The sequence below is a fragment of the Aythya ferina genome (genome assembly GCF_964211825.1).
Source record: "Aythya ferina genome assembly, chromosome: 1".
NCBI classification, from domain to species: domain Eukaryota; kingdom Metazoa; phylum Chordata; class Aves; order Anseriformes; family Anatidae; genus Aythya; species Aythya ferina.
The window spans coordinates 93,431,859-93,454,091 of record NC_140296.1 but is presented as its reverse complement, the minus strand read 5'-3'; the positions used below and the strand labels follow the sequence as shown (position 1 = coordinate 93,454,091).

The 22,233-nt window shown below is 36.9% G+C and overlaps 1 protein-coding gene across 1 annotated transcript in view; it reads right to left on the bottom strand.

Annotated features, from left to right (window-relative positions):
- DSCAM (DS cell adhesion molecule) overlaps positions 1-22,233 on the bottom strand; it is a 477,876-nt gene that overhangs the window by 384,618 nt on the left and 71,025 nt on the right. The window contains exons 2-3 of the mRNA XM_084536387.1: positions 19,210-19,527; positions 13,828-13,974 (exon numbers count right to left, since the gene is read on the bottom strand). Coding sequence (XP_084392513.1) covers positions 13,828-13,974; positions 19,210-19,527 — 465 coding nt within the window. The remainder of the gene's footprint in view (positions 1-13,827; positions 13,975-19,209; positions 19,528-22,233) is intronic.

Below are 22,233 nucleotides of genomic sequence, written 5' to 3'. Positions count from 1 at the left end.
TACCTGTTGGAGTACTAGAGATGGATGGGTTTAAACTACCCTCTAGACTGGCATCTTGACATGACACAGCACATTAACAAACTGTTTCTAAATCCAGTAGCCAAGCTGCCCAAACACAGGATCATGTATTGCAATGCTCCTCATTAATATGCTGGATTGAATCCCATACTGACTTGCCCCTGCAATGTGTCTGAGGTTAAAAATGCCTGTGTACTTAGCTTAATAGGTTCCCATTAGGGAAATGCAAAAATAGCATTGATTTTATTTAAGAAAAGCAGCTCAGATAAATGGTGCAGTTTAGTGGTTACACACAAAATTTTTCTGAGTTCTGGCAATTTTATGTCAAAGAAAGTAACCTACGTGAATGTTAGCATCCACATTTTATTTAAATTAACCCAAAATGTTCAGTACTCCTTTTCCAAAGCAGAAATTCATAAAAGAGTGAAAAATAAGCAGCACATCAAAAACAAACAAACAAAATGATTAAAAAAAAAAAAGTAACACTGCTATAATTGATAACAAAACGAAGCAATCAACCAAAAATCATGGAAATTTTGTCCTACAATTTTTTTTCCTCTATAAAAATTATGTGAGGAGTTACGAGACAGTTTTAACTTTTCAATAGGAAAAGGAAAATACTTCATTTTGAAAATATTTTAAATAAAATACTGTAGCATTTTTCCTGCAACCCTTGCAGTCTTTTATTTCTTTGTTTTGGTTCAACATGACTTTTCCTACAGGAAGGCAGTGTTTTCAGCCATACAAGTACATATTTTTCCTAACATAGTAATTGACAGAAAAAATGTACAGCTAACTCAGAAAGACCTGAAATCCCACAAGTCTCCTGCAATGGATATCAATCACAAGAAAGAAAGAAAAAAAATAAATCTTCCTTAAGACAGGAAAGAGGAAGATGTTTCTGATTCTAAAAGCAAATAATTATCATTGATTAAAACTGCACTGATTTTAAATATATATACAATTGACAAATTTAGGACATTTACATTTATGGTCTAATGTTCCTGTGGTTTCCTTACAACAATTTACCCTTAGGTATCGAATGTAATAAGAACATAAATCTAAATGAAAATGCCACAGCAAAAGGAAATTCATCTTCTTTCAACTGACTACTTTTCTAAGCAATGCTTTCCAAACCCACCTCTCCCACTGAGCTTCATCTTCCAGGTCCTCACACAGGCTGCTCCAGTCCAAGGTAATAAGTGCTGCATAAATCTGAAGCACTGAGGACATGTGGTACTGGGTTTATTCATGGGAATATAAAATATTGCCACCAAAGTACCACGTGTTCCTACAAAACTCCCTCACACTTAATCTGCACCTTTTGCTGTTAGCACTTGGGAAGAGGTAGAAAGCATGGGCCCAAGTAAAGAACTTTGTTTAGGAGAGCCTGCCCAAGCTTTCACAACAGCCTCCATGAGTAACAGGAAATCTTGAAGCTTGGTGTTTTTTTTGTTGTTGTTGTTGTTTTTTGTTTATTTGTTTTGTTTTGTTTTGTTTTGGTTTGGTTTGGTTTTCCATCTATGTAAAATGAGGCTTAGAAATTGAATTAACTTAAAGGGATTTTGAATTTCTCATAAGGGAACAGACTCCAAAGCAGGCAGAAATACAAGCTTTTCTGATTTTCTACAGGCCTTGTGATATCTAATTTTTTTTAGCACTTTAAAAAAGAAAAATAAAATAGATGCAAAGTACTATCAACAAACAAAGCTCATGCAACAAAGAAACAAAGACTACATGTGAAAGAGAAAGAAACCAAAATCTAGTAAATAACTTCTTAAATCCCTTCTGAAAATGCATACAGCAACTCACAAAGTCTTTTTTTGGGAATTGACATTTAGAGGGGCTTAGAGAGATTCTCTTTTTCTCACTCATTCTATAAAAGTGCTGTGGCACAGCATACAATATCCAAACACTTCCTATTTATAGGTACACTTTTGCTTTCCATCCCTACAATTGTTTTTTTTTTTTTTTTTTTGCTTTTTGCTTTTTTTTTTTTTGCAAGTAACAAACATCCACTTTGAAAAGAACAATTTTGATTCTCTTGCTCTGTTTTTCCAAGAAAATCCATGTTTTGTTTTCAGAAAAAAAAAAAAAAAGATTTCAAGATATTTAGTATATTTATACATTCAAAAAACATCTATGTGAGTAAAAAGAATTACATTAATCCCCTTATTTAACTGGATTCTTCCACAAGGTATATGCATTTAAATACAATAGAATTTATGAGAGGGGCTGTTTTTTCCCAATTCTTTCTTTTTTTTTTTTTCCTGACCTTTCCACTCACGTCAGCAGTTGCTCAGTTATTTTGTTATAATTTAGAAAAAATTGCAGAATATTTCAGAAAAATACAATAAGATCTCAAAATATTTTAAATTATATTGTGCATAAATACAAAGATTGTTACATTCGCTGGACAACTGCACTGAAATTTCACTGAAACAAATAACCTACAGAAGTGATTTGCTTTCAGAACACAGTAACTATAATCAGTATTTCTTCATATGGAATATTTCTGTTTAGTTTTATCCTTAAAAACAAAAACAAACAAACAAAAAAACCCTGCATCTTATTTAATACATTAAAGGGATCTGTTTTACTGACAATATAGCTATATTTTTTCCACAAGTTAATTTCAGCATTTCAGTTCATGCCTTTTTTCTTCTTTTACATGTTACAAACATTCTCTAATTTTAAATAAATGTTTTTCTCCTCCATGTTGTGTAAAAAACTGCAATAGATCAGAAGAGAAAATGGAGTACTCTCAGTCCTCAGTACAGACATGCTTACATGCTCAAAACAAATGCAACTCCAAAAAGCAGAGAGAAATATTTTTTCCATCATTAGCACTCAAGTTAGCACTTGATCGCTTGCAGAAAAATATATATATGTGTGTATATATATATATATATCAGAAAAATATACATTACTTTTCTATGGGTTATGCCTCTGTAAAGTAAAATGTGTGTTTATTAGACAATAATATTTAACTAGATGCAGTTGGGGAGGACATTTTACAAAGGAAGGGCATTAAAAATATTCTCTGCCCCTAAAAAATTATAATCTGTCTTTCTTAGTTCAAACATTAAAAAATCAGATCCACAGCTGCACTCAAATGCATTTTCTGAGTGTGTCAGGAATTCAGTTCTCTCTTTTAATGGAGAAATTGGAAAAACATTTAGAAAAAAAAAAAAAAAAAAAAAAAAACTAGGCATGAAATTGGAAGGGAAAAAAAAAAAAAAAAAGAACGCTGTATGTCAGCTCTGTTTTCCCTGCAGGAATATATAATCCCTGCACAGAGCTGCCCTGACCTTCCACAAGTAGCAGGGTAATTGTTCTTGAGGATTTTATGAATATCACAATCTATTTGAAAAGAAAGGTATGGAAAAAAACAGGAAAATGAATTTGAATTTGCAGTGAAAGTGAGCATCCAGTACTAGGTTATTCCCCAGATGAAAGAGAGACAGACTTGATCCCTGGGCAGAGAGCCAAGAAGATATCCTTGTGGTGGAGCACGACCAAGTTCTGCAGCTGGAGAGTTTTGTTGGGCACAGAGGAGGGACAGGAGAGCATTGTCTTCAGAGCAGGTGAGGATTTAAAGACACTGGAGCATTAATTTCACCAGCCTTCCTCACTACCAGACTCAGAAGCAGGGCAGCAGTAAATCACAGAATCACAGAATTTCTAGGTTGGAAGAGACCTCAAGATCATCGAGTCCAACCTCTGACCTAACACTAAGAGTCCCCACTAAACCATATCCCTAAGCTCTACATCTAAACATCTTTTAAAGACCTCCAGGGATGGTGACCCAACCACTTCCCTGGGCAGCCTGTTCCAATGTCTAACAACCCTTTCGGTAAAGAAGTTCTTCCTAAAATCCAACCTAAAACTCCCCTGGCGCAACTTAAGCCCATTCCCCCTCGTCCTGTCACCAGGCACGTGGGAGAACAGACCAACCCCCACCTCTCTACAGCCTCCTTTGAGGTACCTGTAGAGTGTGATAAGGTTGCCCTTGAGCCTTCTTTTCTCCAGGCTAAAACAAAGTTTTGCATGGGGAAGCTATATTAGAAGAGTCCCTCCAGGGCACCACAGTGAAGAATAAATCCTTCACAGAAAGAGAGAATGAAACCCAAGCTTAGAGCTGAAGCCACAAAGATATACCAAGAGGATGCATCTCCTAATTCATAATACCTTACAGTCCTCTCCAGCACATCCCTGGTGTCGGGTTGCTCCCTCCTGAGCTGCTTTTAATTCTTCATGACTGCATCCAACTGTGGCCCAGCTTCAGAGATCAGGGTTTGAAATGTTCTGTTTTGGTAATGATGTCTATTGGCCATGGCTCCCTGTGAGACAGAGGTGCCTAGCCCTAGGATGAGGGACCTGGCCCATGGGTTTAGCCCCATCTTGGTTAGGGCTCATCCCCCACCATGCTGCTGCAGAAGGGCTCAAGGAGGATGGCCACTCACCTGAGACATCAGAAGCATGGGCATGAATTTTTAACTCCTCTGTTCACTGAAGCAGCAGTTGCTTTTGCTCTACTTCACTGCACAAGATGTGCAATCTTAGTTTTACGTGGAGGTGAAATTCCTGTATTAATTCATATTGAGTGCACACAAAAGTCAGAGAGAAAAGTAGCAGTGAAGAGAGAGAACAGTAAGGGCTTTTTGTAATCCATATTGAATTAGTCACTTTAAAATGAGTGGTGAGTATTCCATGATGGTATCAGAATAAAGACAGGACCACTCAGATGGAGGTAGAGAGGAGAAAACTTGCAGGTGTAAAAAAAAAGAAAAGGATACGATAAGGCAGGAGAGAATAGTTGCCATAGATATATACCTACTTCCTTCATTCCATGCACCCATAATTCTCTCTGGCAGCTACATGATTAATTCAAAGATTTATTGATTTTTTTTTTCTTGCTCAATCCTGCTGACCTGCTTTTGTTGACAGGTCTGTGCAGATCACACTCCTTCACCAGCTGAAAGCATGGCATCACGTTGGGCTCCGTGGCCTGCAGTAAACATTTTGACTCATTCAACATAAACAGTATTTGAGTGCATGGTAAAAACATGGAGAGTTTATTTCAAACAAACAAACAAAAAAAAAAAAACCATGAACTAGCAAACTGAGACTTTTTTTTTTTTTTTTCCATGAAAAACAATATCTAATATCAATTTCAGTGCAATTTTATTGAGGAAAAAAAAAACATCTAAGCACTTCAATCTCTCTTCTTCTGCATTCTGACTTTTGTGAGAAATTCACTAGCTTTAAGTTTTCTACAAAACCAAAGAAATTTGGTACAGCCACTGTTTACATCAAAAAGTATTTAGCCTTTGGATCCACAACCTTGCTGCATCAGAGCACAGCATGCTCCACCACAGTGCAGTCACACAGCCTGAGCTCACCTATCAGATCACAGACAGTAAAAATTCACTTGGATTCTAACTAAAATATTTCCTGGTCCTCATCATAAACTTTGTCTGAAGAGAAAACATACATACTGGTATTAAAATATGCCTCTACAATTTAGCAACCCAGGTGAAACAGCAGAGATGGGATGCTGATGTCAAAGATCTACCCCACAGGCACTTCATTTTTTTCTAATGATTCATTCTTCTAATGAACCTTTCAGATATAAATTTGCTCTCATTGGGGAAGACAAACCAAATGAGCATCTGTATGACTATCTATAGTTCTAAAAATTTGCAGGCTTATCCACAGTGAAAACATTGTGCTGTACAACAATATTTTGCTGGAAATCAGTTAGCTAGTACAACAAGTGTCTCTTTTTGTTTCTTACAGATGTCACTTGTTAGGAGTCTCCATGATGCATTAAAAACAACAATAATACAGATCAATATCATGGCTGGTGGTGGTTTTGACATTTTACCCCTCTCAGAGTGCAACTAAACCACATACGTAGGTGAAAGCTGTATGGTACAATGCGTCCTGGGCAGTAAGGCATGCACTCATTAAAATGAATCTCATGCATCGATTTTGTCCCCTCACAGCAAAACTGTCAGAGCTCATTGGCTGTTTGCTCAGGTTAGATAGGATTTTGTTGGGAAACCCCAGCGTACAGCACTTAATTTGATCATCTGTTCATCTGTTACCATTCAAGGTGACAAGATCACAAGCTACTAGCAAAGCAGATTATAAAGAAGAAAACACTGCTATGACCACTACTAAATAAAATAAAAAGCATTTATATAAGCATATATATCACCCACATATATTACTGTTCCTTGCCCATTGGTGTGAAGTTTGATAGTAGTAGGCCTTGCTGTCTAAATATCACCAAAAAAAAAATATCCTGTATATCATACCAAGTCAATACATATATTGCTTCAAATATTCAGGAAAATTGTATAAACCAAAACCTGCTTTAAGAGTTGTGAACAAAGAACAAAGGCAAAATGGAAAATTGAGTGAACCCCTATGAAGATTACCAGTCGGTCTGCTCTGATTTCACCTTTAATAAAGATTTGGTAAACACCACATTAATTAAAGTGCAGCCCATATTTATTTAGAGGTTTTAGAAAAACCCCAAAGAGAATTAATATTTCAGGAACTGAGGCCAGAAAGGTCTGGCCAGATGATAAAATGGGATTCACCCCATGAAAATGAATGAAACTTCAAGAACATTTGGAGGGAAGATCATACGACAGATATTTCCAGTGAGAAACTAACTGTGCCACTGAATTCAACCATGCTGAAAGAAACCTCTTCATGACCTGCAACATCAATAACAAGGTGGTAAAACAGAACAGTTGAGGCATCACATGTAATAATGTTTTGTGTGGTCCAACAGACTCTTAGGCCTGTAGAGATCCATGATAGGTATCTATATATGTGGGTGTATACACTTACACACACTCATGGAGATGGAAAGAGAGAGAGAAATGTGTATCAATAAACCATATCAAATATTTGAAGCCCTAACAAAGAAAGCAGAGTTACAACCTCCCTCTCTCCCTCTCTTTTCAATTAATTCACAACAGCACAAGATGTAATTCTGAAGGGGGCCTGAATCCAATCAAGATTTCATGCTTCTTAATTGAGTAAGCACAGAAAAAAAAAAAATAGATGGTTGAGAAAAAATAAAGAAAGAGGATTGAGGGGGTGTTGGATGTATTTTATTTTTTTATTTGTTTTTAAAGTGAATAGAAGGAAAGGATACCTCCAACTGATGGAAGTAGAGGGCCATCCAAAACAGAGGAAAAAAAGATTACAACATACTTGTCCCCTAGACACATTTTGTTACTGAAACGCCAGTAATATTATTACTAATTGCAAAGCATACTAGTATTAAATATGCTGGCTGGAGTGAGACAAAACAAATTTCAGCTTTCAGCACTTTAGGCAATAAGATACCACACTGAGGTACTGTTTTCTCCCCTGTCTCTCACAAATACCCACCCTCAGAGCAGCCACAATATCCAGTCATGCCAAAGAAGATCCGCAAGTTCCTTCTCTGAGGACAACAATAGTGTCTGTGATATTAACAATTCAATTTCACATGTATGCTTCCTGTGACAGTTAAATGCAAACTCCTTTGCCTACAGTCTTATCACCTATCTTCTGTGCTATCAAAATACAAGCCTATGACATGCGAGTCAGATGCTGTCCGTCTTCATCCCTCCAAGCTACTCTAAACATCTATAAAGCCATGGAACCCCTTGCATCCAATCCTATTTACCCCTCTGCTCTAATTTTAGAATGACTAGTCTGATCAAAATACTCCAGTGTAATGTCTCAGGAAACAATGGACCGTATGCTGCAGAGTAGCCAGAAGAAAGGTCCTTCAATGAAGAGCTGAGGTACATTGCCTTGTTCTGTTACAATCCTGGTTTACAGTGAGTCAAAGCAAAGCATTAAAATGTTTGCACAACCAGGAAGTGCTAAGTTTTTACTGTCTCCACTTTCTAGGATTCTGAAATAGTCTGATCTTAAAAGAATGGTGCTCTTAGGAAAAAATGAAGGTAAAGAGACATTTCTTAAATAATGTAGCAAATGACTTTTTCCAAAGTCCCATAGGAAAACAGCTTTGTTGAAAGAGAAAGTGAGGAAGCTGCATATTGTCTTTAGGGATGGGCATGTGCACTTTACACCTCTTCAAGAAGCTTAAAAAACACATTACTGCAAAAGCAAAACTACAGTCTGACCTGAGCATTGCTGAAAACTACACACATTATCTTTCCAGGGAGTCAAGGAAGTTCAGTAGATATAGGAGTCTGACTGCTTTATTTTCTGCCCTATCACAATTTTGAATAGCAGGTTTAAATCCCATTGCCATCTTTCTGATAGAAGGTAGTTTACACTCATAACTTTTTTTGTTTTATATACATTGCCAAAGTGTAAAAAATCACACTTCAGCCAACTGCACCTGGACCGAGAAAAAAGCTTGCATCTAAGAGCAGTCTGTGGCATACACTGAGTGTCTGCTGAATGCTTGTTGTTTGGCAACCATGTTTAAGCCCTGACATCAAACCAAAACAAGAAAGATCACATCTCATCTCTACTAGACACAGCCTCAATCAAATGGCTGGACTTAACCAGTGTGATCATCAGTAATAATCTAATTCTGAGCACGGGTCTCTGCACACAGGACCACTCTTTATAAAGAGAGATTTCTTCTTCCCCTCTATGTACAAACCTCATAGCTGGAAAACAAGAAAAAAAGAAAAAAAAAGTGATCACTCTATGTAAACAGAATCAGTGTTGTAATCTCCAAACCCCAGCACAAACAAAAACTGCAGTGCTGCATTTCAGATGCCGCCACGTGATAACTACTGGCAAACATTGACTGCTTGCTGTCAACCGCAGCAGTTCAGAAAAGCCCTCTGTGCAGAAAGAGATCCAACAGCCTCTGAGCCTTTTAAAGACAAGACTTGAGGAATGGCATGTAAATAAATAATGCAATTCATTACATCAAATGTAGGTCATTGTACATCAGTGACACTTCTCAAACTGTGGTCCACTGTGTCTAATTTCTGGCCGAAGTAAAGTGTGCTGTCTGAAAGGCTCATCGGCTGTCGTCTGCATGTCAGTCAAAGTCCTTCGGGGAGCTGTGTTCCATTCATGCTTACACACCTTTCATTCGAGCTGCTATTCTTTCTGGACAAATTTAAATATGTCATGGTGCACAGTTGTTATTATCTGTCTCTCTTCTGCCTTTTTAAAGCAGTTGCATTCTATGTATATCGGACAGATTCTAGCAAGGTATGTCATTAGACAGGAAAATAGGAATTCAGAAAGGTTAGGGCATGAACCTATTCACGATCCTGCTCATGGCACTAAGGTATTCAGATACTTGGAAAATGCCTCATAGTTATCAGCACCAGGATAGCATTCATAAAGAAAATACAGTATGTAGTCACTGACCAAAATTTAATCTTCAGCCTTTCTCTTGGTTTCCATCTGTTCTTCATTCTTCTCTTTTCTGTCTCTTTGTTGATCCTTTCTACTGACCTTTATTTTTAATAATTCCTTTCTGCCTACTTTCCCCTACAACCACACCCATCCTTTGCTCTCTCCGGGGCTAATTAACACATGAACGGACTCTGCTCTTTGTTTTCACCCAGACAGAGCAGAATCAGCAGTTATTATGTCTTTGCCTTCCTCTCTAGTCCAGCTTCACTATTTTGTGTGTGAAGAACAAAGACAAGACAAGCCATAGTCTCCCACCTGCCTCGCAGTTGCTCAACAGCAGCAGGAGCACAGTCTGCACCCATGACACATTTCTATGCTATCATTCCTCTTTTTTACAGCTGTAGCCTGCAAAAACGTACTTCATTGCATTCTTTGGTCCTGCAGGGCCTATGCTGTTTTCAATGGTTACAAGGTCAACACAAAACAGGTTCCAAAAGTCTCTTTCTGTGGGAATGGTTTGTGAAGGAGAGCAATGAGAAGGAAAGGAAACATGACCTTTAAGCAAGCTGTATGCAGTTATCAGTCATACAACATTAGAGGATTATTTAAGCTTTTATGTTTAGTGTCATCTAATGAAAATGCATAAGAGCTGGTGACTGATGCAAATACAAGGCAGAAAACTGCACATTATTACACTATTTATAATTCATGTGAATTTCAGACTCAGTTTCAAGTCAACTGACAATTTACAACTCTTCAGACAAGAAGCATCTTCCTGAAAAAAGATCCTGAAGATACGGCTGCAGAGCTTTGTACAGTGACAACATGCACTTTGCATGTTCACAAAGACTTCTCAAAATTGCTGTTGGTCCTTCTATTTTGCCAGCATTTTAGAGATTGCTAGGCACTACACACACCACTGGAATGTTTGATTCCTTTTTCTAGGAGACACAGATGGGAAAATTAGATATATTTCATGCATTTGTAGTGGACTTATAACTGCAAAGGCCTGTTGCTGTGTCTATCGTGAGAGCATGCAATACAGCTGTGTTTAGCAGAGATGGCTAAATATTTCATCTAACAAATATTATTCAAAATGGATCTTTCTTGTATGAAAATATTTCTGTGTATTGTTGGGAGTTGAGGTTTAGCTTTTTTTTTTTCCCAGAATAGATTCATCTGAAAAAGCTTTTTAGCCTCAGATTTACTGTCATATTGAAAGACAAAAGGTAGGATCAAAACCTCAACTATCTGGCCATTTCTCTGGCAGATGCAAAACTTTTTAGTCCACAGCTGTTCTTTTGCACGGAAAATTCATGGAATTCACTATTACTAGCTTCAGAAGTAGGCACCTTTTATTGAACAAGGAGCCTGACCTATCCAATCACTCCTTGGAAATGCTGTAGCAATACGTCTTAGTAAGTTTCAACGCCCAATTACTTTACAGTAACCTGGAGGCATGACTACCAGGAAACAGAAGATGCTTTTACCCAGATATTTATTACATATTTTGACTACTGTGAACTTCACTGTGCTCTCTTCTGATAACTAAGAATTACAGAACAAAAGCAGATATACCCATATGTCCAGTTCTGCAACAGGACGGGAAGAAAGAAAAAAAAAGTCTTAATCAAAGAATATTCATCTAAAAATGTTCTTTGCAAAAGTTAGATCTTTTTAACAGTAAAGATCACTTTCATTTTTTTCCTTTAAAATACTCAATTTGCATAGAAGGAGGAATGATATCTAAAACAGTAAATAACAGCTGAAAGAAAAAATTCTGGTTCAAAAGTATCTTTCCCACAAATTTTTCTACCCTAGCAGTCAGAATGGTGCTACAGATATTCAGGTATATGAAATATTTTATACAAATATGATATAATAATAAAATATAATTTTATCATTATATATAATTCTATAAAAACAAAATATAATTTTATTCTAAATTATACTGGGAAGAATTGCACTGGGACTAAGACCTTCCAGAAGAAAAGTTTGTCTGTTAAACCACTCACATAAGAAGCCTCACCACTTTTTTTTTGTTGTTGTTGTCTTGGGAAACAAAAAACAAACAATCAAAAACAAACAAACAAAAAACATGCTGATAATGATTGTATAAGTAGGCATATAAATTTCCTCAGAATACTGATCATTAGTGGAAAATAGCTCAATAGCTGTGTTACATCTTGCATCTTATTCATCAGCACTGACATTCCAAGAAGACATGCTTGATCAATATCCACCATTTGAGTTCATGGCCAGATTATTGCAAAATTGATTACGAGCAAAACTCAATGCAATTTTAATATATATATATATATATATATATTTTATATATAAAACACATGGGCTCTGGTTTTTAAATGCTGTCACTATTAAGTTGCATTTAAAGACTGTAAGTGGTAAACAAACAAATCTTACAATCATTTTGGTTAAACTGGAGCAACGTTTTCCTGTCTCACTTTTGCCCTTGCACAACAGATAGCATCAACCTGTAATCTAACCTGTGATTTCATCTCTGAAACTAAATCTTTTATGTGATATGATCCAATATGTTAAACAGATATTTTAGGTTTCTAACTGTCAAAGTAGGGGATAGTGAGATAATTAGAAACTGTTTTTAAGTATTGAAAACTGTAATAGTTTCTTAGTGATTGTACCCTAGTCAACAAGAACCATGGCAGTCTCTGTGGTTAAACGTTGTTATGCACTTTTATCCCCCAGAAGTCTGAAGGATAAAATCAAGATAGACTAACTAGGATGAAACTATCTTAACAAAGCAGTCATGATGGTCTGCAGAAATGTCACACTTTCTTCCCTAAAGAAGGGGTTACAGAGACCTGTATGTCCTTATTCCTGAAGAAAAAATATTAATGTTTTCTTGTAATATAAAATGAATGAATTTTTAAAAATCTTAAAGTAGTTAACTATGTAGGTATACATATTCTTTCTGTCAACCAATTCTCTTATGGACAGATGTATATGAACCATCTATTAGCCTATTTTAAGATGAAGCCAAGGAGACGCATCCACCCACTGTTGGATTAGATAACCTTAACCATAGTTCTGTATTTTTATAAGCAGAATAATAGAAAGCTCATTATTACGTTCACTACAACCTTACTATATTGGTTGAGTTGTTCCACTGGTAAGTTCTACAGTTCAGATTTTAAAAACCTGTTTGTGGAGACACGTTTGTGTCTGCTGCCCAGTGACAAAAATAATATGCCAGACCAAAATCCAGGAACGTAACAATGTAGATTTACCAAGCTTAAACAACATGGCAGTAATATAGGATAACTGATCATGAATTATCTTGCACTTAAATAGCTATCAAATCTTTAGAGAGCTATTTAGAATATTAAAAAACAACCAAAAAATGCTTATGTAAGAAATCAATAAACTACCAAGAGAAATAAAATCTACAACATGAGTCATATAAAAACATAAATATTTCCATCAATGTCACATTTGTCAGAAATGAAAGATTATTAATTTGCTGAGAAGTGAAAAAACATTTCCCCACATTGTAGGATCATAAACACAAACATACTCTTAAACATCCTCTGTAGCAACATTTAACTTAAACTATTTTTCCTGTTGTGCACTACCCTGGAACAATATATTTCAAATTCCTGTACATGTAAATCATTTGTATGTATACCTACAGAAGCACTGTGTGTAATATATAATTTAGATACGTACCATACTAAAAATATGTTTAATGTATATATATAGTCTCTAAAGAATTTCTTAAAATGTTTATGCTTTAAAATGCTGGATATTCCCTGCTTGAAGTCCCTGTACTTCCTAAGCAATACCACAAATTGGCAGTAAATAGATTAATACATATAACTTTTAGAATAGATTTTTTCACTTCAATGTGTTTGGCTTACAGCCCAGTTTGCAATGTGCCTAAGACTCCAGTGTTACCTATGAAAATACTTTAGATAAAAATATTATGAAAGTATGACTACCAATTACATACCATATTTAAACATAAACTTAAACTCAGAATTTCTTTAATCAACATTACTACTGAAAAACAATTACACCTAAACACATTTTATGACACTCAAATTTATTTGGCATGTAGTGGGGGTTCCTTATCAAAGTTAAAACATAAACCTATTGCTACAGTACCAGGAAGCTAATTTTATGTCTGGCATAAAACAAAAAACATGTTATTTCCCCCTCAAGCATGCTAGAACAAGTAGGGCTGTCTAAAACCTTCATGTCACACACAGTCATAAGGATGCAGCAGCGCTAATGTGAAATATGTTACTGCAAAGATGACACACCATTCAGCTATAATTGATTCAAAGCAAACATTAGGCATTTTTGGAAAAACAAACAAACAAAAAAACAACAACAACAACAAAAACCAGCAACCACAGCTGCCATTGCCAAGTGGCAAAGAAAGCCATAAAAGCCTACCTGAGACAAGCGAGACTGTGTCTTTCTCCCATGAGACAACAGTGATGTATGCCTCCACAGAGGAGGGGATAATGCACTTGAACACTGCTACATTGCCTCTCATGGCTTTCTGGTCCTCCACACGGACTGTATAGGGTTCCCGTAAAACTGAAAACAGAAGTACATGTTTCGTTAAAGAAATCATAATCACACATACCTCCTAATTCTTAGGTTAGAATCACAAAGTTCCCCCAGGAATGTTATTCAGGTGTGACTTTTTTTTTTTTTTTAATCTGATTAAATTATATTGCGAGGCTGACTGCAAAATAATTAAAAAAAAAAAAAAAGAGGCCAGATCTTTGCATTTACTCCAAATTTGCACTTCACCATGTTTTTGTGTTCCTTCCCTATGTCATCCTGGGAGCAAAGAGAAAGAATTTTGCAAGAACTGCATATTTATATAGGCAGTTAAGTCTTCAGCTGCTTGTCTTGTTTCTCATGCCACCTTTTCCATCACAAATTTTTTTCTGCTCTATCAAAAGGTATAAATTACATACAACTACTGTGGGTGAATAAGGCATCCAATGTGTAGAAGAGAAGGACAGTGTCATCGAGGATTTTGAAAAACTGAAAGAGAAAATCGATGCAAGCATGTAGTGGGTTTATGTGACAAGGTTTTGGTAGCAGGGGGCGGCAGGGGTGCTTTCTGTGAGAACAACCCAGAAGCTGCCCCATGTCAGGTAATGGGCCTGCCACTGGCCAGAGCCAAGCAAATAAGCATTGTTGTTTGCGCCTCTGTGAGAGCATATTTAAGTGTGCGTGTGCGGGGGGGGGATTGGAAGGGGGAGATTAAAAAAAAAAAAAAATTTGGCACAACAGTAGCTGGGAGAGTGAGAAGCAGCCCTGCAGACCCCAAGGTCAGTGACAGCAAGCACTTCAGATGCTAGAGCAGCATTTCCCCTGCAGCCTGCGGAGAGGCCCCTGGTGGAGCAGGCTGTCCCCCTGCAGCCCATGGGTCCCACATGAACAGATCTCCACGCTGCAGCCTGTGGAGGAGCCCCCCGTGGAGCAGGTGGATGTGGCCTGGAGGAGGCTGCGGCCCATGGAGAGCCCCCGCAGGAGCAGGCCCTGGGCTGGAGCTGCAGCCCATGGAGAGGAGCCCACGCAGGAGCAGGGGGCCTGGGGGGAGCTGCTTCCTATGGGGGACCCGTGCTGGTGTAGTTTGCTTCTGGGGGATGGATGGACCCCGTGGGATGGAGCCGTGTGGAAACAGTGCTTGAAGAGCTGCTGCCCGTGGGCAGTCCCCACAGGCTCAGTTGGGGAAGGACAGCATCCCGTGGGAGGGACCCCATCATTGGAGCAGGGGAAAAGAGTGGCTGAGAAGGAGCAGTGGAGATAAAGTGCTGTAAAACTGATTGCAGCCCCTATTCTCCTGTGTCACTCAGAGGGAGGAGGTGGAAGAGAGTGGATGGGGGGAAGGTGTTTTTGGTTTCTTCCCTTTGTTTCTCACTTCTGTTGGTCGTTAGTAATAGGCAATAAATCTTACTGTATCTCCCTATGCTGAGTCTGTTTTGCCTGTCACAATAATTGTTGAGTGATCTCCCTGTCCTTATCTCAAATGTTGAGCTCTTTGCATCATATTTTCTCCCCCTTTCCCTTCAAGGAAGGGGAGTGAGAGTGTGGTTGTGGTGGAGCTCAGCTTCCCCCTTGAGTAAAACTACCACAAAATGACAGCCAGAGAAAAAGCAAAGTGTTTCTGAGACACGGAGAAATGATAGCAGGTAAGGTAAGAAATGCATTCAGTTGACCAGCAGTGAAAGAAATAAGCCAGTGATAAGAAAACAGAAACTGTGTTAGGGAGTTGTTTCAAATAGCAAAGTTGAGAGCACTGAGATCCAGGATGTGATTTGACTGGAAAATGGAAGAATTAAATAATTAGCCAAAGAGAAAAAAAAGAACATGACAAATTCTTAACACCAAACTAGTATTGCTGGGATGAGATGAAGTTTCACTGAGTAAAAGAATGGAAAGAAGGAAAACTGACACTGAAACAATGCAATGAAGACGGAGGGGTAAAAAGCCTCCAAGTAATAGTTAACAGAGGAGAAGATAGAGCAGAGAAGAAACATGTTATATACTGCAAGTAGTAGTGAGTGGGTAAGACAAGAAGGACAAGCAGTACTGTAGCACCTCCACAGTATCATAAGGTGAAGGTGCAAGAAAATAAATCACTGCAGCCAACATACATGTAATTATGTATCTTGAGGTAGTGGTGAAGTGAGAGTTTCAATGAAAATAGGGGTGAATGCATTGTAAAACGATGTGTCTGAGGCATGTATGTGTCTGAAGGTAAAAATTATTGCCAAGAACAATCCCAGTGCAGCAATGTAACTAAGTCAGCAATGCTGACCAGTGGCCCTTCTTGCCCATATACCCTGCCTGCAAACATACACTGAGCTCTACCAATTACAATCTAGACTTAAGAGCCAGTAAGTGCTTTTGTGCATGTATTTCAATACACCAGGAGCATAGGAATTTTTAAAGGTCACTTCTACTCAGTGTCTTTAAAGAAAACAAACAAACAGTGTACTGAAGTGTAACTGTATTTTTCACAAATGCAAACAGTAGCAAGTTTTTAGGTTTAGTGCCACCACTGTGAGAAGGAAGACCAGAATTCTCCATCCCCACCTCAACCCTAAACAAGACTGTAGCAATATAGCAGTTAGGAACTGTAGCCAAAAGTGAATAAATTTAATGATAAATTAAATATTGTTTGTTTGTTTGTGTTTTTTTTTTTTTTTTTAAAAATCAAGATAAATCCATCTTCTGTGATAAGATAGACTACTCAAAAAAAAGTCAACAATTTCTTTTTAATCAAAAAGATATTTTTATTAACCCTATTATAAACACACCTTTGATAAAGACACAGTTGCTGAACTGATAATATTATAAGTACCTTTAATGCAATGAATTTACAACGGTGGTTGCCCTGTAATGAAGCAGTCCCCCCAATCTTTTTCTACACTGGAGGGAGTGTTCCAGAGAACATAGGTCATATATATGAGGCTGACTTTTGACTAATGCTCACACTCCATCATTTACAGGCAAGTGTTGTTTTTTTATTTATTTTTATTTTTTTATTATTATTATTTTTAACAGCAATATCCTAACACACTGCTAAAGATGTGTTTTGTTTTGTTTTATTTTTTGTTTGTTTGTTTGTTTCCCAAAACTTCTGGCCATTTTGAAAATCTCCCGTATTATTTGGAGATTTTCAGCTGACTGACCAGTTGATATTTCCATAAGCAAACACAGAAACCACCTGTAGGGCACAAAAACTGGAAAGAGGTTTATTATTCACTTCTTTGTTTGAGAAATTTACATTACTGGGATTTCAGAGGCTCCTCAGTTATTTCCAGATAATAGTTTGCCAGTTCCCATGGATGTTTTGCTGATTGTTTTGAAAATCCCAATTCCCAGAGACATGAATATATACGAAAACTTCAGTCTTTTCTAAAATAAATAAATAAATAAATAGTTCCCTGCCATTATTGCACAGAAAAGCTTGAAGGTGAAAGGGACGTAAACACCTTTATTCCGTTGTCAGACTGGTCTGGAAGAGAGCTAAGTCTGTCTTTTTTTAGCTATAGGTTTATCTCTTTAGAGTGTTTTTTTTTTGATTTTCTGTTTCATTTGGTTTGGGGAGAGGGGAAGGAGTGGGGTGCATCATATGCAAAAACACCATAATCATCAGGAAGTAAGAATGCTTATCTCTACTACCATTTGAACAGAAATGTGACTGAAAGTAATACAAAAACAAATGAAGTTTATCATTTCATCTTTGAGCTCCACAGGGTTTACCATCTGAACATAAAATACATTTACTGTTACACATAGGAGACTTTCTCAAAACTGTATATTCCTTTCTCTGGAGATTATTAAAGTCTCCAAGACAATAGATACTGTCTCCTGTCAGGCACAACAACAGCTCTGGCACACAACAGTGGTCCATAGGAAGAAAGGAGACTTGTATAACTTACTATCCAAGCTTCAGATTATCTATATAAATAATGGACCAAGAGGTAAGAGGCTAAAAAGGAGAGGAAAGGGTGTTAAAAAAAAAAAAGGCATTTCTGACTTGGCCTAAAAACAGTTGTTAGTTTATTGTACCTATTGCAAAGTCTTTTTTCATACCCTGCTTCCATTTGGGAGGTTTTTCCTCTAAAGCAGGACAGGGAGACTTCTTTTGGAATTCCATGGATAAATGGGTCAATGCTGAGCAATGGACACAGCCACATTCTGTCATCTAAATCCTATGCTTTCATAACTAAATGAGTATTAGTTCGGAGCCTTACCTAACAAAGTTGTGAGTTTTAGCATTCTTTATAACATCTCATTAGTTTATCTGAAAAAATAGAAAAATTGGAAACAATGCCCCAAAAGTACAAAACTGGGATGTATTAACAAATCCACAAAGGACAACCAACATTATGTTCTTCCTAAATATAAGTGTGACAGATATCATGTCCAAAAATTCATTAAACAAAATACAGAAATACAAAAACAAACAAACAAAAACAAACAAACAAAAAAACAGAACCAAACTCGCCTTCTAATCGACTATAAACTACTAATCTCTGAATAGTAGCTTATTTTTAAGAAAAGCAGAAAAAAATCTCTTACTTACAAACAAGAAGTCAAAGTCTACTTGGTAACTGTTCGCGGTTTTCCCTACATAAATCCTGTGAAGGCATATTTCCAAATAAAAGATACTTCTTTTCTAAGAAAAGACTATCACAGCTCCACCACCACCACCAACAAAAAGTCTATGAAAATTTGCATTAGGCAAAGGTCAGCTTCCAGACTAGCTTTTTTTTTTTTGTTTCTTTGAATATTTTAATTAGCTGAAGTGGGTACACAAAACCTTCAAAAAGTATGCATATGTTTATGCATTGTAACAAAAAGTCTGATTTTGATCCCTCTTTAATTCTCTACTGTTTGACCCAGTCTGCACACACCAAGAAGGGATGTGATTAGGCAAGCATTTCACTTTTTTTCCAAATATTATACAAAATCCTACCAATACCAATTCCTTCTCTCTCACAGCTTTTTAATGAGTAAACATGGTCTGATTAATTACTTCATTATTGGTTCATTTTTCCGTATACTTGTCCAGAAGCTCAACTGATTATTATCTTTGGAAAACTAACTTTTCACCATCAAAATAAAATCAAATCTTGAAGACAGAAGAATACACTATCTCACTTAATATTCTGAGAGTTTCAAAGGTTACCATTTTGGCCCATCTCCTTTGATGCAAGACTACTGGCTACTCACTGCCTGAAACACCCAAATTTCCTCCCACCTTGATCCCATTTGAGCCACATAAAAGACTGTACTTACCGGCCTTAATGTGAACATCCTGACTTCTGATTTTCCCTGAAGGATTTTCAGCTGTGCAATAGTAAGTGTTATCATGGATTAAGTTATTAAAGCTTGAAGGAGGGAAGGGGAAAATTTGGAGAGTGCCATTGGGGTGGACGTGGCGGATCCCTGGGACATCGTAGATCTCCTCGCCCGTTGCTAGATACCATCTGAGCGTCACAGGGGGGATCCCTGCTGCTGGACAGGGTACCAATGTCCCTGTGGTGCTAGCAAACACTACCTCTTGCAGAGATGCATTGACAAAATATAGACTGGCGTGTAGATCTTCACTGAAAACTGCAAGACAAAAGAAAGGGGAAAAAAAAAAAAAAAAGACTTTGAAAATCTAGTAAATTTCAGCTACACAAAACAACTTGACTGTTATTTGTCACAACATCAAATGTAAACTTTTATGATGTTAGGGAAGTTAAACAAAATATTTGGATCCTAATGCAAACTGTAATAAAACCTTTCTCATTTTAGGAGAAAATAACACTGAAGTAAACCCAATAAACGGTTTGGATACAACGATGAAATGGAGAAACTCCTACTTTGTACTGTGAACTGAAATAAATCTGATCATTTTTGCATTTGCTGATGTAGCATTTTTTGTAACACCAGTAAAAATCTAGTAGTTATCTGATTCCATGAAATTTCTAATATCAAATTCCTGCCTGAAGCATGGGCTGTTTCTGTTAGCACTTACAGATTTATTTTTACAGTCCTTCCATGGCAGAATGATTTATAAAGTAATAAGGAGGACTAAGCAAACAATGAAAAATCCCTGTAAATCCTAAATAGCAATACATGCCTATTTTTAATACAGATACAACTTAATAGATACATTACATAATTGCCCAGGTCTTTCTAACAAAGACTTAAAAACTTAAGTACAAAGCACATTTATTGTAATGGTGGTTCTGCCATCTGTGTGACTGTAGTCCCCTGCCCAACCATGAACAACAGTTTCTGTCACACTGAAACATGTCAGTATTGGTCAGAACACAGGATTAACCCTCTTTCTTTTGCACATTTCCTCCATAGGATATTCAGCTATTACCCAGATGGTTTGAAAGCTTCAGACAGATTGAAGATGGCCTGACATTTCATCTGAAATACTTTTCTACTGCTCTTCTGCTTGAGAGAAAATCAGCATAAGACAAGATTTTTATTTTTCAGTAAAAAGAGATGTTATCAATAATACCACCCTATAGTACATTTGTATATACAGCTCACCACAAAAATCTACCAATTTTACTAAAAAAGATGCATATTTCAAAATGTGTTGAGTACAGAAGATTCTGACGTGATTTTCCTGTGCAGGTCAAGTAAGAAGTATGTTTTTGAAAATGTGATTATAATTCATCAGGCCCAAGTAAGCATCAACAAGACTGATTTCAGGTCTAACCTTTATTTACACAAGATGGGTGCTACTGTCCTCCAGAAATAACTAGCAATCCCAAGATGAAGCCATGAAGCACTTTGTCTACCTCTGTTACTTAGTTTTGTAATAGCTTGGAACAAAAAATGGACTATTTTCTCTTTCTCTCTCCAGGCAATTTGAGGGAAGGAGGCATAAGGTGGGAAGAGATTCTTTTCTAAATGTCATCTTGGTGTTGACTGTCAGCAGAGTCCACTTTAAAAGATGTTGGGATTGGCTCTGGAAGTCCCTAGAGAGAGAGAAGTAGGAAAGACTCTCCTAAAGCAATAGGGAAAGATATCTCACATGCAGAAGACAGCCAAATAAAACGACATCGCATAACAAGATGAAAGGCACTTGGAGATTTAGAAAGAACACATTTCAAGCACTGGAGCCAACAATTCCGTGCATACAGATGAGATAGGTGCTAGTTCAGAATAAGTCTTTTGCAAGAAGTTGGCTCAGCTCTAGCAGAAACTTGTGTTTCAGAAAAGCAAAAAGACACATAATAGGACTAAACACAAGAAGAAGCACAGCTGAATAAGATGGTGCCACTTTTACATAATACGTTTCTAATTATAGTTGTACTTTGAAGCAGAGAACGGTATTGTTGGTAACATAATAGAGAACTAAAAAAAATAGAATTTGGCATTGTTCATCTGCTCTACAAGCTATTCTCTACAAATACAAGGGAAATAATCAATAGGGCATTTTAATTTTCATTGGCCAAGAAGGTGTTCACATAGAGGTAATAAATACAGTTCACACTGGCCAAATTTTATGTTAAACTGCTTCTCAACATTCATATAAAATGGCAGACTTGCTGGCAAAGAAAGGTGAATACCAAATTGCAAATGCCATAAAAATAGATAATATCGGGAACTATGTTTGACACTTCTACAGAATCTAACTTTCTAATCGAAATGCAGCACAGCCAAACTAGGGATTCATACTAGCAGCACATAACAATGAATTTTTCCAGCTGCTTTGTATCCCCTGTAGAAGCTTTCACTACTTTTAACAAACTTTCCATCCATCAGCCAGCACAATAGTGCTTCGTTTTAAAGAAGCATCTGGTACACATTCATCTTAATGGCAGACAAACACACAAAGATACAAGGAAAATAACTATGGTGCTGTAATATACACACATATACACAATGCTGACAATCCAGATGCATTTTGTAGTGGAAAACAATGCATAAGCTACTTGGATACAATCAACAACAAAAATGAGATTTCAGGGTCTTTTATTAAAAAGATATTTCTCTGCAATTTTCCATAGGAAGAAAGAGATTAGCTAAGTAACAGAACAAGTGATACATCAAAACCTAATTGAAACTGAGGCAAGTAAAAGACGATATGTAATTATATGAATTATATGTTACTTAATGGTAAAATGCAATCCAATTAAACACCGTATTTTACAGTAAACAGCAGCAAACTCAGACTAAAAGTTACAAGGGAGAGAGGTAGGGAAATCTGATGAAAGTTAGAGCTATAAAACAGTGAATAGAAATAGTGATGAACCAAAACAAAGGTAAGAACAGAAGGAGGAAAAAAATATTAGACTCATACTACCT